This window comes from Abrus precatorius, unplaced genomic scaffold (assembly GCF_003935025.1).
Source record: "Abrus precatorius isolate BTA unplaced genomic scaffold, Abrus_2018 Scaffold10, whole genome shotgun sequence".
NCBI classification, from domain to species: Eukaryota; Viridiplantae; Streptophyta; class Magnoliopsida; order Fabales; family Fabaceae; genus Abrus; species Abrus precatorius.
This window is the reverse complement of record NW_020874292.1, coordinates 26,401,499-26,417,592: the sequence shown is the minus strand read 5'-3', so window position 1 is coordinate 26,417,592 and position 16,094 is coordinate 26,401,499. Positions and strand designations below refer to the sequence as shown.

General features: G+C 31.0%; 2 protein-coding genes across 2 annotated transcripts; one reads left to right on the top strand and one right to left on the bottom strand.

Annotated features, from left to right (window-relative positions):
* Nucleotides 1-1,475: 1,475 nt before the first annotated feature.
* LOC113852144 (uncharacterized mitochondrial protein AtMg00810-like) lies at nt 1,476-2,483 on the bottom strand. Its single transcript, XM_027482392.1, has one exon. The coding sequence runs from the start codon at nt 2,481-2,483 to the stop codon at nt 1,476-1,478; it is 1,008 nt and encodes a 335-aa protein (XP_027338193.1).
* An 8,929-nt stretch (nt 2,484-11,412) lies between these two features.
* On the top strand, nt 11,413-15,069 carry LOC113852578. Its single transcript, XM_027482891.1, has 8 exons — nt 11,413-11,809; nt 12,135-12,307; nt 12,577-12,670; nt 13,582-13,692; nt 13,820-13,909; nt 14,264-14,349; nt 14,473-14,537; nt 14,789-15,069. The coding sequence occupies exons 1-8, from the start codon at nt 11,486-11,488 to the stop codon at nt 14,893-14,895; spliced, it is 1,050 nt and encodes a 349-aa protein (XP_027338692.1). The 5' UTR covers nt 11,413-11,485; the 3' UTR covers nt 14,896-15,069.
* Nucleotides 15,070-16,094: the final 1,025 nt, after the last annotated feature.

Here is a 16,094-nt window from a genome sequence, read left to right as displayed (position 1 = left end):
TAGATTATATTTTTAAGCCTTGTCTATGAAAAGGTTGAGCCCCCATCTCACAGAAAATACATCGAAGAAAAAACTTGGTAGAAAAATAATCTTTAAAATTAGAGAAAATCTCCCAAAAAAAAGTCCCTCATAGTTGATAAAATTATGTTTATATTAATGCAAGAAGCAAATATCAACTTCAATCACTTTAGAAAAGCAATCTATGATGACGGGTAACGGATTAATGGGTAAAGGATAATTAAATGCTAATTAATTTAATTTATTTTTAAAATGATTATTGATTTTATTATTTTTTAACATTTTTAAATTAGTTATTTTTTATTAAAAAATTTATTTATGAACACTAATTACAGTTTGACGTGGATAACTCGTACGTTACCATCTACTTTAATATTTCTATAATTATTGTGAGATATATGTTACTTTATTTTGATTAAAGATTGAATTTTTATTATCGTTCCATCTCTCAAAATCTGTGGGAAGGCAACATATATTAAATATTTTACTGATCTAAAAACATTAGTTTCAGTGACACTAAAATCTTACACCGACGAATTTTAAATCAGTGAGATTTTATTTTATAACAAATGTCATTATTTTATTTTGACAATATGTTTACAGTAGATACAGATAGTTGTAATTTATAATCTGAAATTAAATATATTAATTAATATGTTATTTAATATAAGAATGACATCATAAAATAAGATATTAAGTTTGAATTAGAAGATTTTTTTTTATTGAAATTTCAAAGCGTTTCCTACATTTGAAATGGTAACGTTAATCGTATTTTAAGGTTGAGATAAATGCATTATCCACATTATAACAAGGATAATTTATCTTCCCAAATAATTCTCTACTTAAGTCAAGAGAATTTATATGAATTGCTTAACTATTATTCTTTTAAATAGAGGCAATACCTATTTTAACGTTAATAAAGATGTGGAGACTAAAAATACATACTTTTTATTTGTCTCTAGTGTATAATGACTTTACCTAATGTTTCTATTCAGGCTGGTTTATGAATGAATTGTCAATTCATATGTAAGAGGAGGTTAGGGAAAGAACTTTTAGAAAAATGAGGTTAGGGAAAGAACTTTTAGAAAGAGAGATATGTAAAACAGAATTATTTCTATATTATTTTCTGAAAAACAATTACAATTACAATCTCTTTTTAATAGGGAGATTCTATACAGCCGTATTTTAATGACACTATATTGATTTTCTAATTACAATATAATAAATGCTAATATTATATAAGGTTTATCACAATATAATGCTAACTAGTTGTAACTGTAGTTATCCTTATCAGCCCCTCTCAAAGTTAATGTGGCTAGAGAGTGAACCTTGAGTTTGAATTTCAAATTAAGAAACAGTAGACTAGCTGGTGCCTTGGTCAATAAATTTGTAATCTAAAATTGAGAAGGAATGTGCTTGACTATAATTGTGCCTTGAGCAGCTTTTTCTCTAACAAACTAGAGATCCAGTTCAAAGTGTTTAAACTTTGAGTGTAAAACTGGGTTTGCAGTGAGTATTATTGCACTTAAGTTGTCACACCAGATCAATGGTGGTCTGGTGACTTTGATTTTGAGTTTAGTAAGTAAAGACTTTAGCAAACATATTTCTACTACAAGTGAGGCTATACTTCTAAATTTAGCTTCAATACTAGTTTGTGAAACCACATTCTGTTTCTTAGCTACCCAGAAGATGATGTTATTGCCAAGGAAAACACAATGGCCAGATGTGGATCTCATATCAGTAGAGTCTGAGGCCCAATTGGAATCACAATGCCTAGTTAAATGTAGATTTTCAGAGGGACTATACACCAAACCATGAGTGATGGTACCCTTTAGATATATAATCACTCTTTTAACAAACTTCCAGTGTGATTCAAGGGGTCTATGCATATACTGGCATAACTTGTTGATAGAGAAGGCTACATCAGGCCTAGTGATGGAGACATATTGTAAGGCCTCCACTACAGATCTATAGAGGGTTGCGTCCTTAAAAAGATTGGTGTCATCATCTTGAAATTTACATCTAGATGGAAGGGGTGTTTTGATTGGTTTTGCATTACTCATATGAAGCCTATCGAGGAGATCAGTTATATACTTTGTTTGACATAACATCAATTTGTTGTCTGTCAAGGGTTTTACCTCTAATCCAAGGAAGCAATGTAGAACCCCTAGGTCTTTGAGAGGGTAAAACAGATGTAGCCTGTGTATAAAATGTTGAATGAAGGTGGAAGAGTTGCCAGTGATGAGTATTTCATCAACATACACTAGAATATATGTAAGAGTTTTGGAAGTGGTATGTATGAATAAAGAGGGATCACACCTTGCCGAGTGGAAGCTGAGTTGAATGAAAGTGCTCATGAGCTTCGCAAACCATGTAGGTGGAGCTTGCTTTAAACCATAAATGGCTTTCTCAAGTCTATAGACTAGATTCTGATCGTTGCTCGTAAAACCAGCAGGTTGCTTCATATACACTACTTCTTGAAGAGGACCATTCAAGAAAGTGTTGTTGATGTTAATTTGTTTGATTTTTCAGCCATTGGTTACTGCAATACTTAAAACAGTCCTGATGGTTACTGGCTTTATTACAAGACTAAAAGTATCTGATACATACTTTTCTATCGTAGTACTTAAATGGTATAATTCACTACTAGCAAGTGTACTAGGTAGTTGTAGCAAGTTATAAAATGTGGAAATCAGATTGAGTTCCAAGTATCGTTCTCTAGGATCTTATTTTTAATCATCAATTCACAAGATAATAACCATTTGCACCAAACAATTCATTGAACAGATTTCAATATGCAAGAAAGTAAAATTCAAAATTAAAGAAATGAGAAATTGTTAAAAACAGAATGTTAACTTGTAATATTAGAATGAATTACGAATGGATGAAAGTTAGGAATTTATTTCATTAGAATATCAATATTAATTCAGATCTTCCTCTAAACATTCTAGCAATTGATTGATTGACAATCAGTTTCTCTTTACAATAACCAAAGATTGATTCCTCAACTCATTGGTCCTAATATTCAACCAAATCTCCCTAATTCCTTAGGCCAAATTTAGTTCAATATTGCATTACGAATTAGAACCAAAAGATTGCAAAGCTAAGACCACTTATCCCTAAGAAAATCAATAGTTTTGGTGATTAATTCAGATCCAAGCAACAAACCCAATTTCCATTAGTGAAGGTTACTTTTTGATTAATCAATTAAATTTCCATTCAAAGATCAATTAAACACAGAATTAATCCCTCAATCAAATCAAATACTCAAAGTTCAAAGTCAAAACGAAATTAATATATCAATTCTAGATCCATAAATCCCTAACAAAAAGAGTTAGAAATACATTACAATGAAATGGAGAGAAGCACGAAAAAAAAAAAAAAGATGAAAAGCAGAAAGCCATCTCCATAACTTTGCCTTCCCCCAGATTCCTCTAGCAAAGAAGAACAAAAGTCGCTCCTCCCTTCTCCCTCTTACTTCCCTTGGAAGTTAAAACGGTTACAAAATGAATACCAAAAACTAAAAATGACAAAAAAGCTTCTTTTCTAAGTTTCTAATTCCTATTTATAGAGTTCTCCTAATTCTTCGATTTAACCCTTGAAATTCTGATAGTTAGTTATCCCGAGGTGTTTTGGAATCTTCTAAAAGTGATACAGAAGCTTCAAACGTCCAAAAATTGGCAAAAAGAAGAAGTTATAAAGTTGCAGAATTTTGCGCCAAAACGCGCATTAGTTGGAGTGAAGGCGTGCGGTTGCGCGCCTTGGCTGCACGTGATCTGCATTCCTACGCTCTTAGCGCCAAGGCTTCAACTGATGTGCATTGTCACGCGCAAAGTTCTAGTTTAGGCTTTACTTGGATGCTTAGTTTTGCGTTGCCACGCCCTACACTATGAGTTACAACGCGCGCTTGCGCGCCAAGGCTTCAAGTAATGTGCGTTTCAACGCACAACACTTCAATGAATGCTTCTTCTATGTGTTTAGCTTTGCGTTGCTACGCCATCTGTTATGCGTTTTCACGCTCTATTGTGCGCCAAAGCGCCAGGTGATGTGCATTTTAACGCAATGGCAGTTATCCAGTTTCAGTTGCTGGAGTGTTAACGCGCATCACTCAGAGTAGTCACGCAGACCCAGTGCTATATTTTGTTCTTTCCATGTTCAAACGCCAATCACTGGGAGTTGTAACACCCAGCTCTTAGGATTTCTTCAAGCTTGATTCTTTGACTATTCTTCTTCAATTTCAGCTTTTACTCCTTCCTTTAAGCACTTTCAACAACTTTCCATCTTTTTGCATGAACTCCTACAAAAATCTAAACAATTTTTAATATTTCAACAAAATAACAATTTATACTAATTATTTTATTTTTGTGATCTGTTCAAGTTTACTTTAGAATTATTTTCCTAATTATTAACCAAAAACAATGCTAAAATCATGGTAAAATATGGATTTATCAGTATCATTGTAGTCGAGTCCTGCTTGTTGAGAAAATCCCTGAGCCACAAGTCTTGCTTTGCGTTTGGCAATGGTACCATCTGATTTATACTTCGATTTGTATATCCACTTTAAACCAATTGCTTTTCAGTGAGGTGGTAATGGAACTAGTTCCCAAGTTTGATTTCTAAGAAGAGCGTTATATTCTTTAGTCATGGCATTGAGCCATTCTTTATTCTTGATTGCTTCATGGACATTGGTAGGAGTAGTTTCTAGTAGAAGTGCCTTTGGTTTGTAAATCCCTACTTTAGCCCGAGTCACCATAGAATGAGTGTTGACAAGAGGTTGATTTTGTTGGTGATTTGTGTCAATAGGTGGAGAAGTGAGTTCATGAGATTGTAGTACTTGAAGTATGGATGGTTCAGGATTGTCGAAGGTGTTAGTAGGTTGTGTTGAGGTTTGAGGAGAGATAATATGTATTGGGAGCTAGATCGTGGGTGTAGTGAGAGGATAGGTGAAAGTAGTGAAAGTAGTTTGTGAGGTTTAAGAATTGGCGACAAAGAACTTAGGATTGATTTGTAGCGGGTAAGTGAATTCATCAAACACCATGTGTCTGACAGTGTATATTTGGTCAGAAGAAGTGATACGGTTATAACCTTTATGTTTGGAACTATAACCCAGGAAGACACAATGTTGTGATCGAAGATCCATCTTGTGCCGATTGTAAGGCCTTAGGTAGGGAAAACATAAGCTGCCAAAAGGCTTGAACCTAGAGTATTTTGGTGCTTTGGAAAATAGAGTTTCATACGGAGATATACTATTGAGAACTGAAGTTAGTAGACGGTTGATGATGAATGTGGCAGTGCCAAAAGCATCAGCCCAATACTCTGCAGGTAATGAAGAGGCTACAAGTAAGTCAATCCTATTTTTGTCACATGTCTGTGCTTCTTTTCATCAGCTCCATTTTGTTCATGTGTGTAGGCACAACTGAACCTGTAGAGTATGCCATTTGCAGTGAGATATTTTGTCATTGCAATGTATTCTTTTCCAACATCAGACTGAAGAATCTTTAGTTTACTATCAAATTGTAACTCAACCATAGATTTAAATTGGAAAAGGTTGTCATTGCCTCAGACCTATTATGTAAAAAGAAAATTCATATAAATTTATTATGCGCATCTAAAAATAATATATAGTATCTATAACCCTGTCTAGAAGGTTTTGGAGAAGGACCCCAGATATCAGTGTATACTAGTTCAAGAAGCTTAGTGTAAATAGTATCAGAATCATAGAAAGACAATTTGTGCGATTTTCCTAAAAAACTTGCAGAACAAACAAATATTTTATTAATATTGTGAACAGGAATATTACAAAGTCTCATCACATGTGATACAACTTTGTGTGAAGGGTGACCTAATCTAGCATGCCATAGGTCAACATTATTTAAGGAAACAATACTATGAAAAATAGAAAATTTTGAACTAGAACTAGTTAGTCCTTATCCTCTAGAGCATATAATCCTTATCTTGCTGGTCCTTTAAGAAGAACTTTCCTTGTGTTCTGACATTTAATACAGAAATCATTAGCACCAATTCAAAAATAACATTGTTATCACGAACAAATTGATTTACACTGATAAGATTCTTTGTGATATTAGGAACATGCAGTGAATTATTCAAATTGAATTTAAAAGTTGAGTGTGTTTAGGGAGAAAGAGGTGTGGCCAGCATGAAAAATGCTTAGACTGTTACCGTTGCCCATGTGAACCCTGTTCCTAACCATTGTAATCAGATTTGATCATCAGGTTATTAAGATCATGGGTAAAATGGTTCGTTGCTCTTGTATCTGGGTACCAAATTTCATCAATATTGGCGTGAGTGATGATGCAGTTTCATGTTGTGTTTAAAAGATTTGTCGCAAATCCTCATCAAAATTTAAACAAATTAATGTAGTACTAGGGTTACCCTAGATTGTCTCCCATGAACATTGACTATTAATCTTCATTAAATATGTTGAAGGCATTAATTAGACAAGCAATTAAATAGAGGGGGGTGTTGTAGTTTCAAATCAATATAAGGAGCAGCAATCAAACAAGTTTAATTAATTCAAACAATAGAAAACAGCAATCCTTAGTTCATCCACATAGATTCTATCCTCATTCTACTCAAGATTTAACACTCATCCTCTCTCTCATTAATTATGTTAATTTAACAAGCGAAAATTAACCTTATGGTCCCAACGAAATTACGCAATTTGTTAGGCTCTAATCCCTCATCCCAAGATTACGCAACCTTAGAATTAAACCTAGGATTAAGCAATCCTTAGTTTAGAATCTCCTTAAAATGAATTAGGGTTAATTAAGCAATGTCCCCATTATTCACCATTAATTCAATTCAAGAGGCAAGGAAGAAGTAATTCATGAAAAGAAAGGAGTTATATTATCATTAAAATCAAGGAACTCAAGAATCCATGTGAACTCACTAAGGATTATACAAAATTTAGCCCTCCATGGAAATGAGGGTCAAAAACACAGTTTGGAAATGCAGAAAACTCATTGGCATTAATGTAAAAGTAAGAGAAATGAGAAACCAAACTTTAAGTTGGACCCTTGGCTGTCACCCAAGGTTGCCCTAAGCTTTGGAAAATGTCCTAATTTAGTAAAGAAGAGAAAATGTACGAAAAGTGTAAGAGCTCTCTGTCCTAATTTGGCAAAATTCTATTTATACTAAGGTTGATGCCCTCCAAAGTGATTATTTTAATTCTTTCATAGTAGACACGCGCAGCATCAGTTGATTTTTGCTTTTCTGTAGTGTCCACTATCAACTTTGATAGTAGCTACGCACAACACCTTTAATTCTGCACACTCTAGAGTGACTACTATGAACTTTCATAGTAGCCACATGTAGGCTTAGTGGATTCTGGGCTGCTGTAATCGTCACTTTTAGCTTTGAAAGTGATCACTTTGGTCCCTTTGCTGAAAGTAGCTTGTTGTAGTGGTCATTGTCAATCTTGAAAGTAATTACTTTCACCTCAAATTCCTCAAAATCTAATAATTCTTCAAAATAAGCTTGGGGATTCCTGCCACATTATTTAAATTATCAAAACATGTAAAATAAACTATCTAAATCAATATAAATTAACCAAAAACTAAGAAACCTATATTATTTAGCCTAATTATAATATTCATCTTATTTATACTATCTAAGTCTATTCTTTTCTATAAAAAATAATAAATGATGTATAAAAATGTAATAATATGTGGATTCATCAGTGAGCAGTAGAGGATGCAACCATGGCTTGAGGTTGCTGATTGTTGGAATATGAAGGATTGTTTGTAAGTGAAGGTTCTTCGAGCTGCTTATCAAAACGTCACTAGCAATGAAACGCAATGTGGCTAAGTCTTCCATAGAGCTGGTACTGAACTCTCCCTCCTTTTCCTTGACTAGAATTATTATTATTTGTTTTTCCCCCGCAATTTCTGCTGTGATTAGAAGTTCTGCCTTGGCCACGACCTCAATTTGGAGTGGTATAACCTTTCTTGTAAGTTTGTTTTTCTGCCACATTAGCTTGAAGCAGAGTGGTGTCATGTTATTTCCTCTTCTCCAAATGCTCTTCTTGATGTATCAAGAAAGCTTCTATTTCTGACACAGAATAAGGTTTAGCCCTTGTAATACGGGAGGTAATAAATCCATCGTACTCCTCTAATAATCTGTAAAAAATCATATCAATATGTTCCTCTGGGGTCAACGGTGATCCAATTGCAAATAAGGTTTCAACAAATTGTTTAATTTGAACCAGAAATTCAGTCAAAAAACCCTATTTTTGTATTGAACAAAGCTGAGTTTTTAGTTATTTTACCCGTGCGTGCTTCTGCGAGGAGAAATATACCTTTAAAGTCTGCCAAATTTCATACGACCAAATGTAACCTACCGCGCGAACTTTGAATTGAGACTCCATCAACTCGAGTAGCCAAGATTTGACAAGAGAGTCTTGTTGTTCATAATTCTCAAATTCAAAGTTGACAATGTTTTTTGCCTTATCTTATTTAGAGAGATACTGCACTGTAATATATTCTTGTCTAAGAATATGCTTTTTCAACCGAAAACCTTTAATGGTAGATTCTGCGTGATTCATCCATGTAAGGTAATTGTCATCATTGAGTTTGCACGAAATGGCATAAGAAAAAGTTTACAGAATGAAAGTGGATGCAGAAGCCATTGATGCAGATCTGTCAAGCTAATACAATATAAGAGGAGGTTATGGAAAGAACTTTCAGAAAGAGAAATATGTGAAACAGAATTATCTTTATATTATTTTCTGGAAAACAATCACAAGTACAATTCCTTTTTAATAAGAAAATTGTGTACAATCGTATCCTAATGACGATATATTAATTTTTTAATTACAATATAATAAATACTAATATTACACAAGATTTATCATAACAGAATGCTAACTAGCCATAATTGTAGTTATCCTTATGATAATTAAAAATACATCAAGTAGAATGTAGTCCCTAATGTACAACAATTATTTGTTGTATCATCCCCGAAAGAGGAATTGCATCGTGTAATAGTCATTGATCACTAAGCAATAGAATATTGTTAAGGTATCTTTGTTTACTTGTTATAATTTTGGATGAATGTGAAAAATATAGTTGAAATTTTGTTGCATTAATGAATTTATATCGACAATTACCGGTCTCTGTAAATTACCATTACAATGTTGATTAATATAATTGATCCAATTATGTACCTAGAATATATTTTCACACATTGCACACACATGTCTGATGATTATAGAGATAGGAAAATCTTATGAGTCACTATATGTATAGATATAATATCTTTTAGTGTATATATTTAAGTTATAATATTTATGAATTGTGAATTATTCATTTAAAGCAATTAAGAAAGATTTAACATTTTATAGATATGTTTTTGAAACAATAAAAAAATTGAGATTTGCATAAAAATTATTGTCATCTTATTACAACAAATTATTATATTTTATCTTTTATAACTTATTATTATTTATATCTGTGAACTGATTATATAAAAGTCGTACAACTTAAATATTTGAACTCCCTGTCTTAAATATACTTAATTTAAATTAATTTTTAGATAATTGTTACTCTAGTATTTTGTTTTTAAATTGCAGAATGGCACCCATCAATATCAATGTATCGAAAGTGTGAAGATGAATTCCAAATTGTATTTTATAGTTCATCTATTTATAATTGTGTTGTAACTTATTATCATTTATAATTGTAAATTAATTATATGAAAGTCGTACAATGCAAATATTTAAACTCATTATCTTAGATATGCTTAAATGAAATTGATTTTTAAATAGTTGTTGCTTCAATATTCTGTTTTTAGATTGTAAAATGATACCAATTAATGTATCATAAGTTCTAAATTATATTTTATCGTTCATCTATTATGTAACAATAAAAATATTGTAATAATATTTTTCTTAATTTATTAATCTATAATAACAATATAATTTATAGGTAGTCGATATAGTTTAACCTTAATCTTGTAATGGATGTTCACCAACTAGATTTGGTGGCAAAATTAAACCACCAAAATCTCTTAAACTTGTCCTTTCAATTAACTAAAAAATTTTCGCATTGTTTATTTCTTGCATATATGACAAATTATAATTGAGACTATCATTTTTAACATAGCAACTTTCAACAACATAAACAAGTAAACGTAAGATACGATAGAAAACCTAAAATAAATTTAGTTACTTGTAACTCTTGCACTTGTGTGCTTTTTCAATTAATAATTAATAATATTTGTTTCAACCATTATCATAAAATTATCAACTAATTTAATATTAATATAATTCAAATATTATCATATTGCTTAATTAATATCTTCGTTATCACATATTTAAAAACTATTATATATATATATATATATATATATATTTAATGACATATTGTAAATATACTAATTATATAAAAATAATTTAATTTTTGAAGGTTTTAATTTTAAACAAGTCTTTTATTTAAATTTATTTATACTAATATTACATTTATTAATTTTAAAATTTTGTTAACTTCAGTCGATAAAATTGATAAAATTGATAATAAATAATTAATAATAATAAAATTTCATTAAAAAGATAAGTATTTATTATATTTTTATAACTTTAATACAATAACATATATTTTTTCATAAATTTTTTTTTATTTATGGAGCTTTGACCGAGTTTAATAAAATCTTTATTTTTATTACTTTCAAACATTAGAATATTTTTTTGTATATTCTATCCTTTGAATAAATAAGAACAATTTGACTATTTTAAAAAAAAAATAATTTATACCATTAAATTTAATGACAACTATTACATCAACAAAAAATTATATTTTAATTAGTGTATGACATAATTAGAAGGATGTCACACGCTTTAAGTTTTTTTTATTGAAACTCATTCGGTAATGAAATTTTATAAAAAATAATGTATTTTGAATTTTCTTTACATATCAAGAATGAAAAATGGGTGACACTCTAAAATTTATCCATTCTAGTAGTTTATTTAAAAAAAATTATTATTTTGAGTAAAAAAAGCCGCATTTTAATCTTGAAAGAAGAAGAAGAAGAAGAATTGGTTGGGACACTAATAAAAAACAATTTAGCAAGAGTTTGAGATGAAACAAGAGTGAGAGACATGGGGCCAAAGTAGACACTTAAAATTTAGCATTCTGATTGGTCCCTCGCACCAATCAATTATTAATGTCACAACATCTAATCCATAGTGTACATATATGGTATCTTAATATAATATATACGAAAATATAAAATTTTATAAAAAATCAGAAATATTAAAATTTAATTAAAATTTGAAAATCGTTAAATTAACTTATTTTATTAAAAACCCGTTCCATTGCTATTTTTTTGGTCTCATATTTATACAATTTCTTTTTAAATTTAATTTTATATCACTCATGTCAGGTAAGAAGAGAGAGAGAGAGGTGTATTACATCCCCCGAGATAGATCAATCATCCACATTCAAGCATATCAATGCCGTTGATGGGATTATCAACCATTGTCCATTTCACTCCCATGCACCATACACTAAGGCTATCACTTTTTTCCCATTGCTCAGCTTTCTCCAACTCCAACACTTCCTTACTCTCATCCTCCACGCACCCCACTTCCGGAATCACCCTGAAGTCTGCACCTTTCTCTTCCTCTCTGCCTTTCATGGCTACCCACTTTCAGGTCTCAGAAGGTGCTCCCATTGAAGAATTTGGGCCTTCCCCTCCTCTTCCAATTCGAGAACACGACCTCTTAATCGTTGGTCCTGGAATTCTTGGCCGTTTGGTCGCTCACAAATGGAGGGAGGTAATATTTTATATAAATCGTTTTTCTAATGCATTCTTCTTAACTTGCCAACATTACATGTAATAGGAATCAATATACAATAAAATTTTATTTTAAATTATAAATATAATATAATTCAATACATTAATATTATTGATTATTTATTAATTTCTTATCTAGAACAATATTGCAGAAGATAGAGGTTAGAAAAATAGTGTGTTTGTATATCATTCTTGACAGAGTATTTGGAATTGAAATAGTGTTGTTAGATGCGAAGTCTTGCACGGGTTTCTTGGCAATTGTTATCACTTATCAATATATATGTATGTTTGTTGTATTGAAGTAGGAATATCCAGGTTGTCAAGTTTTTGGACAAACAGTAACCACGAATCATCATGAGGAGCTGGTTAAAATTGGTATTAATCCGTCTTTGAAGTGGACCAAAGGCACGCTCAAATTTCCCAATGTCATTTTCTGTGCCCCGCCTTCCCAATCTTCAGACTACCTTGGTGATCTTAGGTGAGCAATCTTAGGGTTATTGATCCCATGATTGGTAGGAATTGTAGTGGGTAACATGCTTATGTTATCAATGTCTCTCAAGCCATATGTTGTCCACAACTTGTTACTTATTTTCACTCTGCATTTGAGTTTGCAAATTCTACCATTCTGCTTTTCCCCCTATCTCCTGTGTGAGAGTAAAATTATTCCTTGGAAAAAGGAAAAGTGAATCAGTTTATGAGTTGCATTTTTCTTCTGAACATATGTGTTGTGAACTGTCAACGAATCAGGTTGGCTGCATCATGCTGGAATGGTGAAGGTTCTTTCCTGTTTACATCAAGCTCTGCTCCTTATGACTGTAACGACAATGGGTTGTGTGATGAGGTAATTCTTTGAACACTCCCTGTTTATTTATCGTTTTTGATTATCTTAATCCTTAAGACTCAATTTAAGTATTTAAAAATAATAATTCCTCCGGTTCAAAATAATAGTCACTTTAGTAACTTTTATTTTTTTTCAAATTGTTTGTTACTTTAAAGTTTCAATGATACATTAGTTTTATTTTCTTAACAACCACCTACTCTTTTCTTCTACAGGTTTATTTATTACTATAGTCATTTCCAAAATATTCTACTACCTCAAATGGACCTTTGCTTCAATGCTGTACATGGAGTATATCACATTGTGCTTTGCATATAATATATTCGTACATTTCAAGATGTCAGAAAAGCTATGACAAGATTTGATTTTTCTGAACCTTAGAATTGAGATATATACACTAAAACTATTAGACATTTTAAATTTTGAGTTAGTGGAAAACAATATACGAGGAGTCAATGGGAGTTAGCATTCAGAAAGAACTCAACGTGAGAAATTAAAATAAAAGAACAATTAAAATGAGACACAAAGGGTATAATAAGAAATTCAATAATACTTTTTATAAAAACAAGACTATTAGATGTGTTGTTTAGTTCTTGTGCCATAACCTTAAATAATTATTATTTTAAACTGGAAGTAATAATTTTTATTCTGAAGGTAATGAAAATTACTTTAACCCGTAGGGCTGAGATTAACATTTATCTTTGTTTATTTCGGGTGGGAGTGTGGGTGAATTTGATACATCAAGACATGGCTTTTCTTAATCCAAATATAAGTTTAAACTTTTTTTTTGCTTAATTTGTGCTATGAGAATCGCTTATTTTCCAATCTTCGTGTAGAATTATGTTTCCCATACTTTGTGACATGGGTGTGTCAATTTTTATCTTGGTTATGGGATTAGATTTATTTCTCTGCAGGATAGTCCAGTGGTGCCAATTGGGAGGAGCCCCAGGACTGATGTCCTTCTAAAAGCTGAAAAAGTGGTGCTAGAGTTTGGTGGTTCTGTTTTAAGACTCTCTGGACTTTATATATCCTTTTCATAATTCAGTTTACTAGGATTTCAATGATGCATTTATTTGAATGATTTTTTCAGTATTTCTTTTATTATGTTAATTTTATCATTTATGTCTGATGTCAAATCTTAACAATTTAAACAAAGTAGATAAAGGTGCACATGTTTATTGGTTAGAAAAGGGGATTGTTGAATCTCGTCCTGATCACATCCTGAATCTTATACATTATGAGGTTAGAGTTTCGTTCCCTCTTTTTCTTCTTTTTTATAAGTACATGTTATCAACATGGCAATTGGCATCTTTCAACCTGGCTTGTTATATATATTGAGGTATAGAAGTTCATTTAATCAGGGTTTATCAGCAAAAGCCAAAAGATGCTTCATTCATGTGGTTTCTCTATTCACATCATACTTGCATATTTTGATTCATTTTTGGTATTTCACTACGAGACCAATTCTAGTCCCTTAAGGAACTTCTGGTCATAGCTTCTTTAAAACATTGCATTTTTCTAACTTTTGGTCATTTAATTAGTATTTGTAAACATGAAAAGTTGAATGTTTTGTTTAACATCCCGCTTTAAAACCAGGATGCAGCTTCCCTCTCGGTTGCAATTTTGAATAAACAATTTCGTGGACGAATTTTCTTGGGTTGTGATAATCATCCTTTGTCCAGGTTGCATGCTTTTCCTTGACTCTGCAACTGTTATAATGGGGGCAGTAATTGATTCTTTCTTTCTGAGACAGTGATGCCAATATATTTTAACTTCTCTCTCTAACCCTTTCTAAATGTTGACAGGCAAGAAGTGATGGATTTAGTCAACAAAAGTGGGAAATTTAGTAAAAAATTTGAGAAATTTACAGGTAAATTAATAAATATTCTTTTGATTTGTAAATGTATATTTGAGATTGAAAACCAAAAGCAAAAACGAAACATAATCAGTTAATCAACCTTTCTTCTGTTAACATTTTTTTTTGGGTGCTATCACTGTGTGTTTGAAAATACGTGGAAAATTATTGGTATAAACGTAAATCCTTGATCAATCCAAACATGCACTATGTCACTCCTTATTGTGGAAGCACTATAATTGAGCCTTTGTATCTTTTCTTTGCAGGAACTGATGATCCTTTAGGTAAGAGATTAAACAACTCTAGAACACGCCAAGAAGTAGGGTGGGAACCCAAGTACTCTAGCTTTGCTCATTTCCTTGAGACCATATGATTCCCTCAGTATTTTCTCCATGATGACATTGTATAGAAAATATTATTATTCATCATGTTGTTAAATGGAAGCAGAAATAATTATTTTATCCATGTATGTATGCTTGACGAGATTTGTAAGCTTTGCTGTGTTGGGGTAAAAAGTAAATGAGATGCATTGACGGATACGTTTTCGTGTTTTGCTTGTTATTATATATTATCAATGTTTTAGAAGTACACAATCCTCTAGCTGAAGCTACATGACAATTATAATTTTCTTTGAAGGCAAAAACTAAACAGCAATAATTAATAGCATCATTCACATAGACTTGTCTATCATTTTTACTCAGCATAATTATGAAATATCATCGCAACTTTCAAATGCCATCGATGGATATCATTTCTCTTTGCATTCTAGAAATTATTGTATGATTAGGAGTGTCTATGACTTTGACCAACAAAAAAAATAGAGGTAGTCATATTTTCAAATTTAGAAAAAAAAAGGTTAATAAAATTTTGGTTACGTCACTGTAAATGAATAATAATTTCAAATTATATAAATGACTTTTTGTGAGACCGAACAAATCTATTTAAGCAAAACACTTACTCTTAAACAAGAGGAGTTTTAGGATTAATTTTTTTATCATGTGATTTTTTATATTTCAAATATTTTTTTTATTATAATTTATTTCTTTCAAATACCATTATTTAAACAAGGTGGATTTTAAGAGCTGTGAATAGAAAAATAAGTATTACGAGTGCTTTGTTACCTTAAATGGGTCTAAGTGACTGTATTTAAATTAGTTAGGGTCCAATGTGTTATGTAATTGGGTACCAATTATTTAAGATGGAAAAGTCTTATTACTTAAATTTAGGTAATTTAAATTTAAATTTTGACATATCATATTAAATTAATTACTAGGCAAAGAGATGACATGTCTTAATTTAAATAATTTATTTTAATATTTTTTCAATTTAAAAGATTTGTTTCTTTAATTATTTCTATTTATTAAAATTGAATTTTTATTATTTCTTTGTGAAAAATAGAATCCTTCTTATTCTTCAGTTTCTTTAACCTCGACTCATATATAGTAACTTTTATTAAAAAAAAAGTATTTATTCCATCAAAATACAAAATATAATAAACATTTTTTTAATAATTTTTTTGGTAGGCAAGCTCATGAGGCCCACTCCTATTAAGCTGCTATTTTTGACCAATTT

What these genes read in the sequence shown, in the direction of transcription:
- LOC113852578 (XM_027482891.1), top strand. Translation starts at nt 11,486, where the DNA reads ATGCCGTTGATGGGATTATCAACCATTGTCCATTTCACTCCCATGCAC. An exon ending in ACAATGGGTTGTGTGATGAG is followed by an intron (nt 12,671 to 13,581) that starts GTAATTCTTTGA and finishes ATTTCTCTGCAG; the next exon opens with GATAGTCCAGTGGTGCCAAT. An exon ending in GATAATCATCCTTTGTCCAG is followed by an intron (nt 14,350 to 14,472) that starts GTTGCATGCTTT and finishes AAATGTTGACAG; the next exon opens with GCAAGAAGTGATGGATTTAG.
- LOC113852144 (XM_027482392.1), bottom strand. Translation starts at nt 2,483, where the DNA reads ATGAAGCAACCTGCTGGTTTTACGAGCAACGATCAGAATCTAGTCTAT.